Below are 17,392 nucleotides of genomic sequence, written 5' to 3' on the forward strand. Positions count from 1 at the left end.
ATGTTGGAGATCCAGGTTGGAGACCTATGTTAAAGATCCAGGTTGGAGACCTATGTTAAAGATCCAGGTTGGAGACCTATGTTAAAGATCCAGGTTGGAGACCGATGTTGGAGATCCAGGTTGGAGACCGATGTTGGAGATCCAGGTTGGAGACCTATGTTAAAGATCCAGGTTGGAGACCTATGTTAAAGATCCAGGTTGGAGACCGATGTTGGAGATCCAGGTTGGAGACCGATGTTGGAGATCCAGGTTGGAGACCGATGTTAAAGATCCAGGTTGGAGACCTATGTTAAAGATCCAGGTTGGAGACCTATGTTAAAGATCCAGGTTGGAGAACTATGTTAAAGATCCAGGTTGGAGACCTATGTTGGAGATCCAGGTTGGAGACCTATGTTGGAGATCCAGGTTGGAGACCTATGTTAAAGTACCAGGTTGGACACCTATGTCGGAGACCCAGGTTAGGGACCTATGTTGGAGACCTATTTTTGAGACCCAAGTTGGAGACCTATGTTGGAGACCCAGGTTAGGGACTTATTTTGGAGAACCAGGTTGAAACCTCAGATTGGAAACCTATGTTGAGACCCAGATTGGAGACCTATATTGGAGACCCTGGTTGGAGACCTATGTTGGAGATCCAGGTTGGAGACCTATGTTAAAGATCCAGGTTGGAGACCTATGTTAAAGATCCAGGTTGGAGACCTATGTTAAAGATCCAGGTTGGAGACCGATGTTGGAGATCCAGGTTGGAGACCGATGTTGGAGATCCAGGTTGGAGACCTATGTTAAAGATCCAGGTTGGAGACCTATGTTAAAGATCCAGGTTGGAGACCGATGTTGGAGATCCAGGTTGGAGACCGATGTTGGAGATCCAGGTTGGAGACCTATGTTAAAGATGCAGGTTGGAGACCTATGTTAAAGATCCAGGTTGGAGACCTATGTTAAAGATCCAGGTTGGAGACCTATGTTAAAGATCCAGGTTGGACACCTATGTTGGAGACCCAGGTTAGGGACCTATGTTGGAGACCTATTTTTGAGACTCAGGTTGGAGACCTATGTTGGAGACCCAGGTTAGGGACTTATTTTGGAGAACCAGGTTGAAACCTCAGATTGGAAACCTATGTTGAGACCCAGATTGGAGACCTATATTGGAGACCTATGTTAAAGATCCAGGTTGGAGAACTATGTTGGAGGTCCAGGTTGGAGACCCTGGTTGGACACCCTGGTTTGAGACCCTGGTTTGAGACCCAGGTTTGAGACCCAGGTTGGAGACCTATGTTGGAGACCTATGTTGGAGACCTATGTTGGAAACCTAAGTCGGAGACCCAGGATGGAGACCTATGTTGGAAACCTGGGTTGGAGACCCAGGTTGGAGACCTATGTTTGAGACCCAGGTTGGAGACAGATGTTGGATACCTATGTTGGAAAACTGGGTTGGAGGCCCAGGTTGAAGGCCCATGTTGGAGACATATGGTGGAGACCTATGTTGGCGGTTAATGTTGGAGACCTACGTTGGAGATCCAGGTTGGAGACCCAGGTTGGAGACCCAGGTTGGAGACCCAGAATGGAGACCTAGGTTGAAGGCCCATGTTGGAGACCTATGTTGGAGACCTATGGTGAAGGCTAATGTTGGAGACCCAGGTTGGAGACCCAGGTTGGAGACCCAGAATGGAGACCCAGGTTGGAGACCCAGGATGGAGGCCCAGGTTGAAGGCCCAGGTTGAAGGCCCAGGTTGAAGGCCCAGGTTGGAGACCTATGGTGGAGGCTAATGTTGGAGACACAGGTTGGAGAACCAGGATGGAGACCCAGGATGGAGACCTATGTTGGAGAACCAGGATGGAGACCTAGGTTGGAGACCTATGTTGGAGACCCACGTTGGAGACCTATGTTGGAGACCTATGTTGGAGGCCCAGGTTGGAGACCTGCATCTCCAACCTGGGCCTCCAACATGGATTTCCAGCCTTATGTCTCCAACAACGCTAGTTTGTGTAGATTACAATAGCACCTACAAATAGGCATGACAACACTCCTATCAACATCACACAGTAAGAATAGTTTTAGTTATATTGTAAAACTTACACACTTTGCTTGGACAGATGAATGAAGAATCCATACGAGTAAAAACGCTATGGACGGCTAGAAGACGGAAGGGCACTTGTACGTTTGCTTGAAAACAAAGTCTAAACAGAAGGACACGGCCGCACCTGCAGTCAGCCAACTGCTCCCAAAGATGGTCTCACAGCACAAATAATAAAAATAAGACACCATTAAAGTATTTGTTTGCTTTTTAAACTTTGAGCACTATGGTGGTCAATCCATTATAAGCCACACCGTGTTAGGAGCCGCAGGGGTCAAAGCGTAGTCTATAGTTTTGCTCCATGCAGAGGCTCACAGTACCTTTGGGTGAGCGTGAGTTTGCGGGTGCTGGGGCTGACTTGGTACTGGTAGAAGCGTGGCAGCAGGTCTCGGCCCAGTTTGACGTAGGCCCCGCGGTTGCTGCCCTCCTCGTAGTAGTTGGACGCAGAGAAGATGGTGATCACCTGCCACAGGTGAGATGCTGAAGAAGCACAGGGGGCAGAGGGAGAGGAGGAGCAAGCTGCAGCTACCTGTCCACCGTGACACAGCTCGTAGCCCTCCTGCTTGCACTGGTGGGAGCGCACCATCAGCTGCAGGCCGTGTCGGAGCAGAAGGCACCGCGTCACGTCGGGGCCAAAGTAGCAGCCGCCTCCTCGAAAGGTGTTTGGACTGCAGCCATCTTGGCTCCTGGGGTCGCTCCACAGGATGTCCACCATCTGGAGGACACAGTCAGACTCACATCCACTCCCACGTCCACTCAGTGCTTCTCCTCACCTGTTTCCACTCCCACGTCCACTCAGTGTTCCTCCTCACCTGTTTCCACTCCCACGTCCACTCAGTGCTTCTCCTCACCTGTTTCCACTCCCACGTCCACTCAGTGCTCCTCCTCACCTGTTTCCACTCCCACGTCCACTCAGTGCTCCTCCTCACCTGTTTCCACTCCCACGTCCACTCAGTGTTCCTCCTCACCTGTTTCCACTCCCACGTCCACTCAGTGTTCCTCCTCACCTGTTTCCACTCCCACGTCCACTCAGTGTTCCTCCTCACCTGTTTCCACTCCCACGTCCACTCAGTGCTCCTCCTCACCTGTTTCCACTCCCACGTCCACTCAGTGTTCCTCCTCACCTGTTTCCACTCCCACGTCCACTCAATGTTCCTCCTCACCTGTTTCCACTCCCACGTCCACTCAGTGTTCCTCCTCACCTGTTTCCACTCCCACGTCCACTCAGAGTTCCTCCTCACCTGTTTCCACTCCCACGTCCACTCAGTCCTCCTCACCTTTTTCCACTCCCACGTCCACTCAGTGTTCCTCCTCACCCGTTTCCACTCCCACGTCCACTCAGTGCTCCTCCTCACCCGTTTCCACTCCCACGTCCACTCAGTGCTCCTCCTCACCTGTTTCCACTCCCACGTCCACTCAGTGTTCCTCCTCACCTGTTTCCACTCCCACGTCCACTCAGTGTTCCTCCTCACCTGTTTCCACTCCCACGTCCACTCAGTGTTCCTCCTCACCTGTTTCCACTCCCACGTCCACTCAGTGCTCCTCCTCACCTGTTTCCACTCCCACGTCCACTCAGTGTTCCTCCTCACCTGTTTCCACTCCCACGTCCACTCAGTGTTCCTCCTCACCTGTTTCCACTCCCACGTCCACTCAGTGTTCCTCCTCACCTGTTTCCACTCCCACGTCCACTCAGTGTTCCTCCTCACCTGTTTCCACTCCCACGTCCACTCAGTGCTCCTCCTCACCTGTTTCCACTCCCACGTCCACTCAGTGTTCCTCCTCACCTGTTTCCACTCCCACGTCCACTCAGTGTTCCTCCTCACCTGTTTCCACTCCCACGTCCACTCAGTGCTCCTCCTCACCTGTTTCCACTCCCACGTCCACTCAGTGCTCCTCCTCACCTGTTTCCACTCCCACGTCCACTCAGTGCTCCTCCTCACCTGTTTCCACTCCCACGTCCACTCAGTGCTCCTCCTCACCTGTTTCCACTCCCACGTCCACTCAGTGTTCCTCCTCACCTGTTTCCACTCCCACGTCCACTCAGTGTTCCTCCTCACCTGTTTCCACTCCCACGTCCACTCAGTGTTCCTCCTCACCTGTTTCCACTCCCACGTCCACTCAGTGTTCCTCCTCACCTGTTTCCACTCCCACGTCCACTCAGTGCTCCTCCTCACCTGTTTCCACTCCCACGTCCACTCAGTGCTCCTCCTCACCTGTTTCCACTCCCACGTCCACTCAGTGCTCCTCCTCACCTGTTTCCACTCCCACGTCCACTCAGTGCTCCTCCTCACCTGTTTCCACTCCCACGTCCACTCAGTGCTCCTCCTCACCTGTTTCCACTCCCACGTCCACTCAGTGCTCCTCCTCACCTGTTTCCACTCCCACGTCCACTCAGTGCTCCTCCTCACCTGTTTCCACTCCCACGTCCACTCAGTGCTCCTCCTCACTTGTTTCCACTCCCACGTCCACTCAGTGTTCCTCCTCACCTGTTTCCACTCCCACGTCCACTCAGTGCTCCTCCTCACCTGTTTCCACTCCCACGTCCACTCAGTGCTCCTCCTCACCTGTTTCCACTCCCACGTCCACTCAGTGCTCCTCCTCACCTGTTTCCACTCCCACGTCCACTCAGTGCTCCTCCTCACCTGTTTCCACTCCCACGTCCACTCAGTGTTCCTCCTCACCTGTTTCCACTCCCACGTCCACTCAGTGCTCCTCCTCACCTGTTTCCACTCCCACGTCCACTCAGTGCTCCTCCTCACCTGTTTCCACTCCCACGTCCACTCAGTGCTCCTCCTCACCTGTTTCCACTCTCACGTCCACTCAGTGTTCCTCCTCACCTGTTTCCACTCCCACGTCCACTCAGTGCTCCTCCTCACCTGTTTCCACTCCCACGTCCACTCAGTGCTCCTCCTCACCTGTTTCCACTCCCACGTCCACTAAGTGTTCCTCCTCACCTGTTTCCACTCCCACGTCCACTCAGTGTTCCTCCTCACCTGTTTCCACTCCCACGTCCACTCAGTGCTCCTCCTCACCTGTTTCCACTCCCACGTCCACTCAGTGCTCCTCCTCACCTGTTTCCACTCCCACGTCCACTCAGTGTTCCTCCTCACCTGTTTCCACTCCCACGTCCACTCAGTGTTCCTCCTCACCTGTTTCCACTCCCACGTCCACTCAGTGTTCCTCCTCACCTGTTTCCACTCCCACGTCCACTCAGTGCTTCTCCTCACCTGTTTCCACTCCCACTCAGTGCTCCTCCTCACCTGTTTCCACTCCCACGTCCACTCAGTGCTCCTCCTCACCTGTTTCCACTCCCACGTCCACTCAGTGCTCCTCCTCACCTGTTTCCACTCCCACGTCCACTCAGTCCTCCACACCTTTTTCCACTCCCACGTCCACTCAGTGCTCCTCCTCACCTGTTTCCACTCCCACGTCCACTCAGTGCTCCTCCTCACCTGTTTCCACTCCCACGTCCACTCAGTGTTCCTCCTCACCTGTTTCCACTCCCACGTCCACTCAGTGTTCCTCCTCACCTGTTTCCACTCCCACGTCCACTCAGTGTTCCTCCTCACCTGTTTCCACTCCCACGTCCACTCAGTGTTCCTCCTCACCTGTTTCCACTCCCACGTCCACTCAGTTTTCCTCCTCACCTGTTTCCACTCCCACGTCCACTCAGTGTTCCTCCTCACCTGTTTCCACTCCCATGTCCACTCAACACTACTCCTCCTCACCTGTTTCCACTCCCACGTCCACTCAGTGTTCCTCCTCACCTGTTTCCACTTCCACGTCCACTCAGTGTTCCTCGTCACCTGTTTCCACTCCCACGTCCACTCAGTGTTCCTCCTCACCTGTTTCCACTCCCATGTCCACTCAACACTACTCCTCCTCACCTGTTTCCACTCCCACGTCTACTCAGTGTTCCTCCTCACCTGTTTCCACTCAACACTACTCCTCCTCACCTGTTTCCACTCCTGCTCCTCCTGCTCAGGCAAAGGAGATACTGGCAGGATGTTGCAATGCATGCTGGGAGAGAAGCCGCAGGGAGTCGGTGGAGAGCAGAGGGAGGAAGATGATGAGGAAGACGAGGAGGAGGAGGAAGAGGAGAAGGAAGTGTCTTGGCGGTTAAGAGCGCATCGCCTCTTTCTACAGTTAGGTCGGAACATAGATCAGAAGACATATTTGACACAGGTGAGTCACTTCATACAGGTGAGAGTCACTTCATACAGGTGAAAGTCACTTCATACAGGTGAGAGTCACGTCATAAGTCACGTCATACAGGTGAGAGTCACTTCATAAGTCACTTCATACAGGTGAGAGTCACTTCATACAGGTGAGAGTCACGTCATAAGTCACGTCATACAGGTGAGAGTCACTTCATACAGGTGAGAGTCACTTCATAAGTCACGTCATACAGGTGAGAGTCACTTCATACAGGTGAGAGTCACTTCATACAGGTGAGAATCACGTCATACAGGTGAGAGTCACTTCATACAGGTGAGAGTCACTTCATAAGTCACTTCATACAGGTGAGAGTCATGTCATAAGTCACGTCATACAGGTGAGAGTCACTTCATAAGTCACTTCATACAGGTGAGAGTCACTTCATACAGGTGAGAGTCACGTCATAAGTCACGTCATACAGGTGAGAGTCACTTCATACAGGTGAGAGTCACTTCATAAGTCACGTCATACAGGTGAGAGTCACTTCATACAGGTGAGAGTCACTTCATACAGGTGAGAATCACGTCATACAGGTGAGAGTCACTTCATACAGGTGAGAGTCACTTCATAAGTCACTTCATACAGGTGAGAGTCATGTCATAAGTCACGTCATACAGGTGAGAGTCACTTCATACAGGTGAGAGTCACGTCATACAGGTGAGAGTCACGTCATACAGGTGAGAGTCACGTCATACAGGTGAGAGTCACTTCATAAGTCACGTCATACAGGTGAGAGTCACTTCATACAGGTGAGTGTCACTTCATACAGGTGAGTGTCACGTCATACAGGTGAGAGTCACTTCATAAGTCACTTCATACAGGTGAAAGTCACTTCATACAGGTGAGAGTCACTTCATACAGGTGAGAGTCACTTCATAAGTCACTTCATACAGGTGGGAGTCACTTCATAAAGGTGAGAATCACTTCATAAAGGTGAGAGTCACTTCATACAGGTGAGAGTCACTTCATAAGTCACTTCATACAGGTGAAAGTCACTTCATACAGGTGAGACTCACTTCATACAGGTGAGACTCACTTCATACAGGTGAGAGTCACTTCATACAGGTGAGAGTCACTTCATAAGTCACTTCATACAGGTGAGAGTCACTTCATACAGGTGAGACTCACTTCATACAGGTGAGACTCACTTCATACAGGTGAGAGTCACTTCATAAGTCACTTCATACGGGTGAGAGTCACTTCATACAGGTGGGAGTCACTTCATACAGGTGGGAGTCACTCATGCCCCCCCTGAAGAGAGTGTTTATTTTCCATCTGTCTGTGTAAAGATACATTATACTGCCTTTGACTGACATATGAAGTTGAAGTTCAAAGTTAAAGTTAAAGTACCAATGATTGTCATCCCATTCCTAACCCATAGTGTTCAATGTGATCTTTTGCAGCTATTACAGCTTCAACTCTTCTGGGAAGGCTGTCCACAAGGTTGTGGAGTGTCTTTATTTTCTTCCAAAAGCGCATTGGTGAGGTCACACACTGATGTAGGCGGAGAAGGCCCGGCTCTCAGTCTTTGTTCTAGTTCATCCCAAAGGTGTTCTACCGGGTTCAGGTCAGGATTCTGTGCAGGCCAGTCAAGTTCATCCACACCAGACTGTCATCCATGTCTTTATGGACCTTGCTTTGAGCCCTGGTGCACAGTCATGTTGGAAGAGGAAGGTGCCCGCTCCAAACTGTTCCCACAAGGTTGGGAGCATGGAATTGTCCAAAATGTTTTGGTACCCTGGAGCATTCAAAGTTCCTTTCACTGGAACTAAGGGGCCAAGCCCAACTCCTGAAAAACAACCCCGCAACATAATTCCTCCTCCAGCAAATTTCACACTCTGCACAATGCAGTCCGAAACGTAGCGTTCTCCTGGAAACCTCCAAACCCAGACTAGTCCAACAGATTGCCAGATGGAAAAGTGTGATTCATCAGTCCAGAGAAGGTGTCTCCACTGCTCTAGAGTCCAGTGGTGATGTCCTTTACACCACTGCATCCCACACTTTGCATTGGACTTAATGATGTATGGCTTTGATGCAACTGCTCGGCCATGGAAACCCATTTCATGGAGCTCTCTGCATACTGTACGTGGGCTAATTGAAAGGTGACATGAAGTTTGGAGCAAGTGACTGTGCAGAAAGTCTTTGCACTATGCTGACCTCTCCGTCAGTTTACCTGGCCTACCACTTGGTGGCTGAGTTGCTGCTGTTCCCAAACTCTTCACTTTTCTTAGAATAAAGTTGTCTTTGGAATAGTTAGAGGCCAGGAACTTTCAGGACTGGATTTGTTGCACAGGTGGCATCCTACGACAGTTCCATGCTGGAAATCACTGAGAGAAGCCCATTCTTTCACAAATGTTTGTAGAAACAGTCTCCATGCCTAAGTGCTTCATTTGATACACCAAGCCAACTGATTAGTGATTCTCATCATTTGGATGGCTGGACACCATACTTTTGACAATATAATACCAACACTAAGATGCTATTACACTATTGCCTCTCACGCCCCCCTGAAGTGTTTACACTAAAGATGCTATTACACTATTGCTTCTAATGCCCCCCTGAAGTGTTTACACTAAAGATGCTATTACACTATTGCCTCTCACGCCCCCCTGAAGAGTGTTTACACTAAAGATGCTATTACACTATTGCCTCTCACACCCCCCTGAAGACTGTTTACACTAAAGATAAGATGCTATTACACTATTGCCTCTCACGCCCCCAATTAGTGTTTACACTAAAGATGCTATTACACTATTGCCTCTCACGCCCCCCTGAAGAGAGTGTTTACACTAAAGATGCTATTACAGTATTGCCTCTCACGCCACCCTGAAATGTGTTTACACTAAAGATGCTATTACAGTATTGCCTCTCACGCCCGCCTGAAGAGTGTTTACACTAAAGATGCTATTACACTATTGCCTCTCACACTCCCAATTAGTGTTTACACTAAAGATGCTATTACAGTATTGCCTCTCACGCCCCCCTGAAGAGTGTTTACACTAAAGATGCTATTACACTATTGCCTCTCACACCCCCCTGAAGAGTGTTTACACTAAAGATGCTATTACACTATTGCCTCTCACGCCCCCAATTAGTGTTTACACTAAAGATGCTATTACACTATTGCCTCTCACGCCCCCCTGAAGAGAGTGTTTACACTAAAGATGCTATTACAGTATTGCCTCTCATGCCCCCCTGAAGAGTGTTTACACTAAAGATGCTATTACACTATTGCCTCTCACGCCCCCCTGAAGAGAGTGTTTACACTAAAGATGCTAACGCCCCCCTGAAGAGTGTTTACCCTAAAGATAAGATGCTATTACACTATTGCCTCTCACGCCCCCCCTGGAGAGAGTGTTTACACTAAAGATGCTATTACACTATTGCGTCTCACACCCTCCTAAATAGAGGGTATTTACATTAAAGTTGCGATTACACTATTGCCCCTCACGTCCCACCTGTAGAGAGTGTATACACTAAAGATGCTATTGCACTATTGCCTTTCACGCCCCCCACCCCACCACATAGCTGCATTGAAGAAGCAGTGGAATAAAGCAGCTGTTTGGATGTAAAGGGGAGGTGTACCTATGGTTTGCAATGAGAGAAGAAGTGACCTGACCTGAGCTGGGGCCGGGGGGTTGTGGTGGCAGCAGAAGTGTCCGTGGATCTCATTCTCTTCAGCTGCTTGGAAGAAGGATGCACGGCCAGCTGCTCCAAACTGTGTCTGGGAAACCTCAGAGCTGATTTGATCTGGAAGAGAGGAGGACCGCTTGACTTCTGCTCCCAGTATTTAGGACTCGGTCGGGGGGGGGGCAGCGACACGACTGAGGGGGTCTTCAGGCCGAGGACCCCCAGACTGACGTGTCGGATTGTGTTTTGATTGATAGAACTTGTTATTGCGCAATGCTGACACAGTATAGCCCCGCCAATAGCTAGCGGGCAACAAGCACGCTAATCACCAGTTGGAAACTTGGCAGATTGGATCTTAAATAATAACCTGAATATGATAATATCAATATTTACTAAATAAGATATCAATATTTACTAAATATTTAAACAATAGTTAGTAAATATAATATACATTTCTGCTAAATATCAATATTTACTATATGATATCAATATTTTAAAAATGTGATATAAATATTTGCTAAATATTACATCAATGTTTACTAAATATGATATCAATATTTACTAAATGTATCAACATTTACTAAATAGGCCCTGCGATGAGGTGGCAAGTTGTCCAGGGTGTACGCCGCCTTCCACCCGATTGCGGATGAGATAGGCTCCAGCGACCCTCTGCCATCCCAAAAGGGAAAAGCGGTAGAAAATGGATGGATGGATTTACTAAATATGATATAAATATTTACTAAATATGATATCAGTATTTACTAAATATAATATCAATATTTACTAAATATGATATCAATATTTACTGTGTATAGTATCAATATTTACTAAATATATCAATATTTACTAAATATATCAGTATTTACTAAATATAATATCAATATTTACTAAATATGATATCAATATTTACTGTGTATAGTATCAATATTTACTAAATATATCAATATTTACTAAAAATGACAATATCAATATTTACTAAATATGATATCAGTATTTAATAAATATGATAATATCAATATTTAATAAATAGAATATACGTGTTTTACAAAATATGACAATATCAATATTTACTAAATATGACAGATATTTACTGAATATGACATCAATATTTGACAATAAATGACAATATCAATATTTACTAGAAAATGGGTGGATGGATGATATCAGTATTTACTAAATATGATATCAGTAATTACTAAATATGATAATATCAATATTTACTAAAGCAGCTGATATAGGCTGCAGCACCCTCCGCGACCCTGAAAGGGACAAGCGGTAGAAAATGGGTGGATAGATGATATCAGTATTTACTAAATATGATAACATCAATATTTACTCACCCCCCGCAACCCCAAAAGGGAATAAGCGGTAGAAAATGGATGGATGGATGATACCAGTATTTACTAAATATGATATCAATATTGACTAAATATGATATCAGTATTTACTAAATATGATATCAGTATTTACTAAATATGGTCATATCAATACTGACTAAATATGATAACATCAATATTTACTAAATATGATATAAATATTTACTAAATATGATAGCATCAATATTTACTAAATAGATCATTTCAATATATCCTAACCATGATATCAGTATTTACTAAATATGGTCATATCAATATTGACTAAATATGATAACATCAATATTGACTAAATATGATAACATCAATATTTACTAAATATGATAACATCAATATTTACTAAATATGATAGCATCAATATTTACTAAATAGATCATATCAAAATATACTAAATATGATAACATTAATAGTGATTAAATACAAAATCAATATTTACTAAATATGATATAAATATTTACTAAATATGATAGCATCAATATTTACTAAATAGATCATATCAATATATACTAAATATATCAGTATTTACTAAATATGGTCATATCAATATTGACTAAATATGATAACATCAATATTTACTAAATATGATATAAATATTTACTAAATATGATAGCATCAATATTTACTAAATAGATCATAACAATATATACTAAATATGATATCAGTATTTACTAAATATGGCCATATCATCCATCCATCCATCCATCCATTTTCTACCGCTTATTCCCGTTCGGGGTCGCGGGGGGCGCTGGCGCCTATCTCAGCTACAATCGGGCTAAATATGATAACATCAATATTTACTAAATATGATATAAATATTTATTAAATATGATAGCATCAATATTTACTAAATAGATCATATTAATATATACTAAATATGATAACATCAATATTGACTAAATATAACTAACATCAATATTTACTAAATATGATATCAATGTTTCGTAAATATGAAAATATTTAGTCATTCTGATAATATCAATCCGTAGTAAATATGAGGCCCTCTGAACTGCAGCGCAGTATGTGCTTCATAGTCCTTCTGGAAATACGTTCATCAGGTTTCAATGGATGAAGAATCGTTAAAAGTACAAATGATGAACAAAACTGGCAAATGACTGAAAGAGTTCCCAGGACTGAGAAGCACATTTGGATGTCAGCGAGAAGTCCAAGTGTGGTATGGAAGGAGCTCAGCTATTTCTTCTACTGCCTGACCTTGTGTCTGTCCATGGACCCGAGCAAGTCCAGGTCCGTCTGGTCTGAAATGCCACCATGAACTACAAGGACCTTCCCGTCTATCACCGTGGCGACAGGCAGAAGACTGAAGACGTCCTGGAAGAGCTGCAGGATCTCCCGTCCATTGCTCTGCAACAAAAGAGCTGTTCCATTCCAGGGGTGTGGTCCTCTGACAGTACTTGGACTTACCTTGTACTTCTGCATGACTTCTTTGGTGAAGCCATACCTGAAAGGACAGAAAGGTTCTATTTGCTGCTGAATCTTCATCCACACCTTTCTCAGCCTGTTCACCTGAGGTTCATGATGTGGTCCTCGTGGTTTCCTCGGTTCAGATGCATGTGGTCCGGGTACAGCAGAAGGTAGGCAAACAGGAGGACCACCACCTCCACGGACTTTTTCCCTCGGTCTACAAAGTCTCCATTAAACACATAGGGTGTCTCAGCAGAAGGGAGGCCGTTCTAAACGGTACAGCTCAAGTCACCGCAGTGTTCTCACCCCTGAGGAAGGTCTCATCACTAAGTTTACCTTATAAAATATAAGAAGGAGGTCATCAAGTCGGCCATGAAGATCTCCTGCAGCAAACACAATCAACATGACAGCAGCTTTACAATAACAACGAGAATATGATCAAAAGTCTAATCAACAGCATTGGAGAGCTGCTCTTAAAAGGGGAACTGCAGTTTTTCTGCAATTTTGTCTATCAATCACAATCATTACAACATTTTTTTATACATTTGTAATCTAAATAAACATTAGCAAATGTCAGCTAACAATGAGGCTAATGAGAGTCGCTCTGTTCCGCCTATAAAGTGCTGTAAAAAACATCCATCAATGTTTTACACGCACACTGTAAGTATATATGTAGTATCTAGTAACATTCCTAATAACATGCAATATATGTCTTGCAGTATTCATAATAACATGTCATATAAATGTCATGTAGTAACATTCATAACAACATGTCATATATATGTCATGTAGTAACATTCATAATAACATGCAATATATGTCTTGTAGTATTCATAATAACATGTAATATGTATGTCATGTAGTAACATTCATAATAACATGTAATATATATGTCATGTAGTAACATTCATAATAACATGTAATATTTATGTCATGTGGTAACATTCATAATAACATGTCATATATATGTCATGTAGTAACATTCATAATAACATGTAATATATGTCATGTTGTAACATTCATAATAACATTTAATATATGTCATGTAGTAACATTCATAATAACATGTAATATATGTCATGTAGTAAAATTCATAATAAAATGTAATATATATGTCATGTAGTAACATTCATAATATGTAATATATATGTCATGTAGTAACATTCATAACATTTAATATATGTCATGTAGTAACATTCATAATAACATGTAATATATATGTCATGTAGTAACATTCATAATATGTAATATATATGTTATGTAGTAACATTCATAATAACATGTTATATATATGTCATGTAGTAACATTCATAATAACATGTAATATATATGTCATGTAGTAACATTCTTAATAACATGTAATATATATGTCATGTAGTAACATTCATAATATGTAATATATATGTTATGTAGTAACATTCATAATAACATGTTATATAAATGTCATGTAGTAACATTCATAACAACATGTCATATATATGTCATGTAGTAACATTCATAATAACATGCAATATATGTCTTGTAGTATTCATAATAACATGTAATATATATGTCATGTAGTAACATTCATAATAACATGTAATATATATGTCATGTAGTAACATTCATAATAACATGTAATATTTATGTCATGTAGTAACATTCATAATAACATGTAATATATATGTCATGTAGTAACATTCATAATAACATGTAATATATATGTCATGTATTAACATTCATAATAACATGTAATATTTATGTCATGTAGTAACATTCATAATAACATGTCATATATATGTCATGTAGTAACATTCATAATAACATGTAATATATGTGTCATGTAGTAACATTCATAATATGTAATATATACGTCATGTAGTAACATTCATAACATTTAATATATGTCATGTAGTAACATTCATAATAACATGTAATATATATGTCATGTAGTAACATTCATAATATGTAATATATATGTTATGTAGTAACATTCATAATAACATGTAATATATACAGTATGTCATGTAGTAACATTCATAATATGTAATATATATGTCATGTAGTAACATTCATAATAACATGTAATATATATGTCATGTTGTAACATTCATAATAACATGTAATATATATGTCATGTAGTAACATTCATAATAAAATGTAATATATGTAGTATCTAGTAACATTCATAATAACATGTAATATATATGTCATGTAGTAACATAACATTTAATATATGTCATGTAGTAACATTCATAATAACATGTAATATATATGTCATGTAGTAACATTCATAATAACATGTAATATATATGTCATGTAGTAACATTCTTAATAACATGTAATATATATGTCATGTAGTAACATTCATAATATGTAATATATATGTCATGTAGAAACATTCTTAATAACATGTAATATATATGTCATGTAGTAACATTCATAATATGTAATATATATGTCATGTAGTAACATTCATAATAAAATGTAATATATGTAGTATCTAGTAACATTCATAATAACATGTAATATATATGTCATGTAGTAACATTCATAATAAAATGTAATATATGTAGTATCTAGTAACATTCATAATAACATGTAATATATATGTCATGTAGTAACATAACATTTAATATATGTCATGTAGTAACATTCGTAATAACATGTAATATATATGTCATGTAGTAACATTCATAACAACATGTCATATGTCATGTAGTAACATTCATAATAACATGTAATATATCATAATAACATGTAATATATATGTCATGTAGTAACATTCATAATAACATGTCATATATATGTCATGTAGTAACATTCATAATATGTCATATATATGTCATGTAGAATTAACTTTCACCAACTCAGAGGCCATGCAGCAGCTCAATATAGCAACACAAGCTTGTTAGCTTTCTAAAAGTAGTTCCTCTGTGTTAGCGCTCGTAATAACAATATGACTAACACTTGTTTATATTCAGGTCACCACATGTACATGGAGTACTGTTGGTGTTTTATGGATGTTTTAGAGGCCTTTGTGGTAATGGTGGTGTACTCTCATTAACTGCATTGTTAGCCACCTCCGACTTGCCGTACTTTAACATTGAGAATGCATAAAAAGTGTTGTGGTCTAAAACAATGATAGTGAATGATGTGCAGTTCCCCTTTAAGAGGGATTTAAAAGAGCGGCCATGATTTGATCAGCAGGTGTGGGCGTCCACCAGCGTGGGAGCAGTAGTCACCTACCACATATTGTAATCTCCTTGGTGTAGGACGTGGACAGCTGCACAATGTTGGGCATGTGTTGGAGCAGCTTCTTGGTCTCGTAGAGGAGCTGCAGCACATATCTGGCATGGAGGCTCTGTGGCCACCACAGCGCAGTCAGACCCTGCTTAAACAAGCGGCAATGTCGGCGCCGTGCCCACCTGCTGATCTTTGAAGGCGTTCAGGAGGCCGTTGGTGTCCGACACCGAGAGAGGAAAGGAGAGCCGAGGGCCAGCGTAGGACTCTGGGACCAGGATGGAGTCATAGAAGAGCTCTCTGTCCAGCCAGGGCTCCACCACCGGCTCCAACAGCTGGGAAATCAGATCTAGACAAGATGGTGGACCACAGGCTTAGCACCAGGCTTCTTGGACAACATTTCACCACTTGAAACGCTCACTCTGATATCTTTCCAACAACCTAGTCCACCAAAGTGCTGCACATAAAGTGCCGCTTATAAGGTGCAGCACTTAAAGTGCGGCTTATAAAGTGCAGCACATAAAGTGCCGCTCATAAAGTGCCATTCATTATGTGCTACACATAAAGTGCCACTTATAAAGTGCAGCACATAAAGTGCCGAACATAAAGGGTTGCTCATTAAGTGCCGCTCATTATGTGCCACACATAAAGTGCCGCTCATAAAGTGCAGCACATAAAGTGCCACACAAAGTGGCGCTCATTAGGTGCCACACATAAAGTGCCGCCTATAAAGTGCAGCACATAAAGTGCCGAACATAAAGGGTTGCTCATTAAGTGCCGCTCATTATGTGCCACACATAAAGTGCCGCTCATAAAGTGCAGCACATAAAGTGCCACACAAAGTGGCGCTCATAAAGTGGCGCTCATTAGGTGCCACACATAAAGTGCCGCCTATAAAGTGCAGCACATAAAGTGCCGCTCATAAAGGGTTGGTCAAAAAGTGCCGCTCATTAGGTGCCACACATAAAGTGCCGCTTATAAAGTGCAGCTCATAAAGGGTTAGTCATAAAGTGCAGCACATAAAGTGCCGAACATAAAGGGTTGCTCATTAAGTGCCGCTCATTATGTGCCACACATAAAGTGCCGCTCATAAAGTGCAGCACATAAAGTGCCACACAAAGTGGCGCTCATAAAGTGGCGCTCATTAGGTGCCACACATAAAGTGCCGCCTATAAAGTGCAGCACATAAAGTGCCGAACATAAAGGGTTGCTCATTAAGTGCCGCTCATTATGTGCCACACACAAAGTGGCGCTCATAAAGTGGCGCTCATTAGGTGCCACACATAAAGTGCCGCCTATAAAGTGCAGCACATAAAGTGCCGCTCATAAAGGGTTGGTCAAAAAGTGCCGCTCATTAGGTGCCACACATAAAGTGCCGCTCATAAAGTGCAGCACATAAAGTGCCGCTCATAAAGTGCAGCACATAAAGTGCCACACATAAAGTGCCGCTCATAA

The 17,392-nt window shown here is 43.2% G+C and overlaps 1 protein-coding gene across 5 annotated transcripts in view; it reads right to left on the bottom strand.

The window, feature by feature from the left end:
• The window catches only part of LOC133543014 (serine/threonine-protein phosphatase with EF-hands 1-like), a 38,514-nt gene that overhangs the window by 6,601 nt on the left and 14,521 nt on the right, over window positions 1–17,392 (bottom strand). For 4 of the 5 annotated variants that reach the window (XM_061887365.1, XM_061887364.1, XM_061887363.1 and 1 more), the window contains 10 exons: window positions 16,123–16,286; window positions 15,944–16,058; window positions 13,052–13,098; window positions 12,818–12,984; window positions 12,716–12,752; window positions 12,506–12,655; window positions 9,913–10,043; window positions 6,032–6,215; window positions 2,605–2,790; window positions 2,396–2,538 (listed from right to left, as the gene is read on the bottom strand). In XM_061887365.1, coding sequence (XP_061743349.1) covers window positions 2,396–2,538; window positions 2,605–2,790; window positions 6,032–6,215; window positions 9,913–10,043; window positions 12,506–12,655; window positions 12,716–12,752; window positions 12,818–12,984; window positions 13,052–13,098; window positions 15,944–16,058; window positions 16,123–16,286 — 1,324 coding nt within the window. Of the gene's footprint in view, window positions 1–2,395; window positions 2,539–2,604; window positions 2,791–6,001; window positions 6,216–9,912; window positions 10,044–12,505; window positions 12,656–12,715; window positions 12,753–12,817; window positions 12,985–13,051; window positions 13,099–15,943; window positions 16,059–16,122; window positions 16,287–17,392 lie in introns of all 5 variants that reach the window. The other variant, XM_061887369.1, reaches the window with a different exon arrangement.

Source organism: Nerophis ophidion, linkage group LG25 (assembly GCF_033978795.1).
Source record: "Nerophis ophidion isolate RoL-2023_Sa linkage group LG25, RoL_Noph_v1.0, whole genome shotgun sequence".
Taxonomy (NCBI): Eukaryota; Metazoa; Chordata; class Actinopteri; order Syngnathiformes; family Syngnathidae; genus Nerophis; species Nerophis ophidion.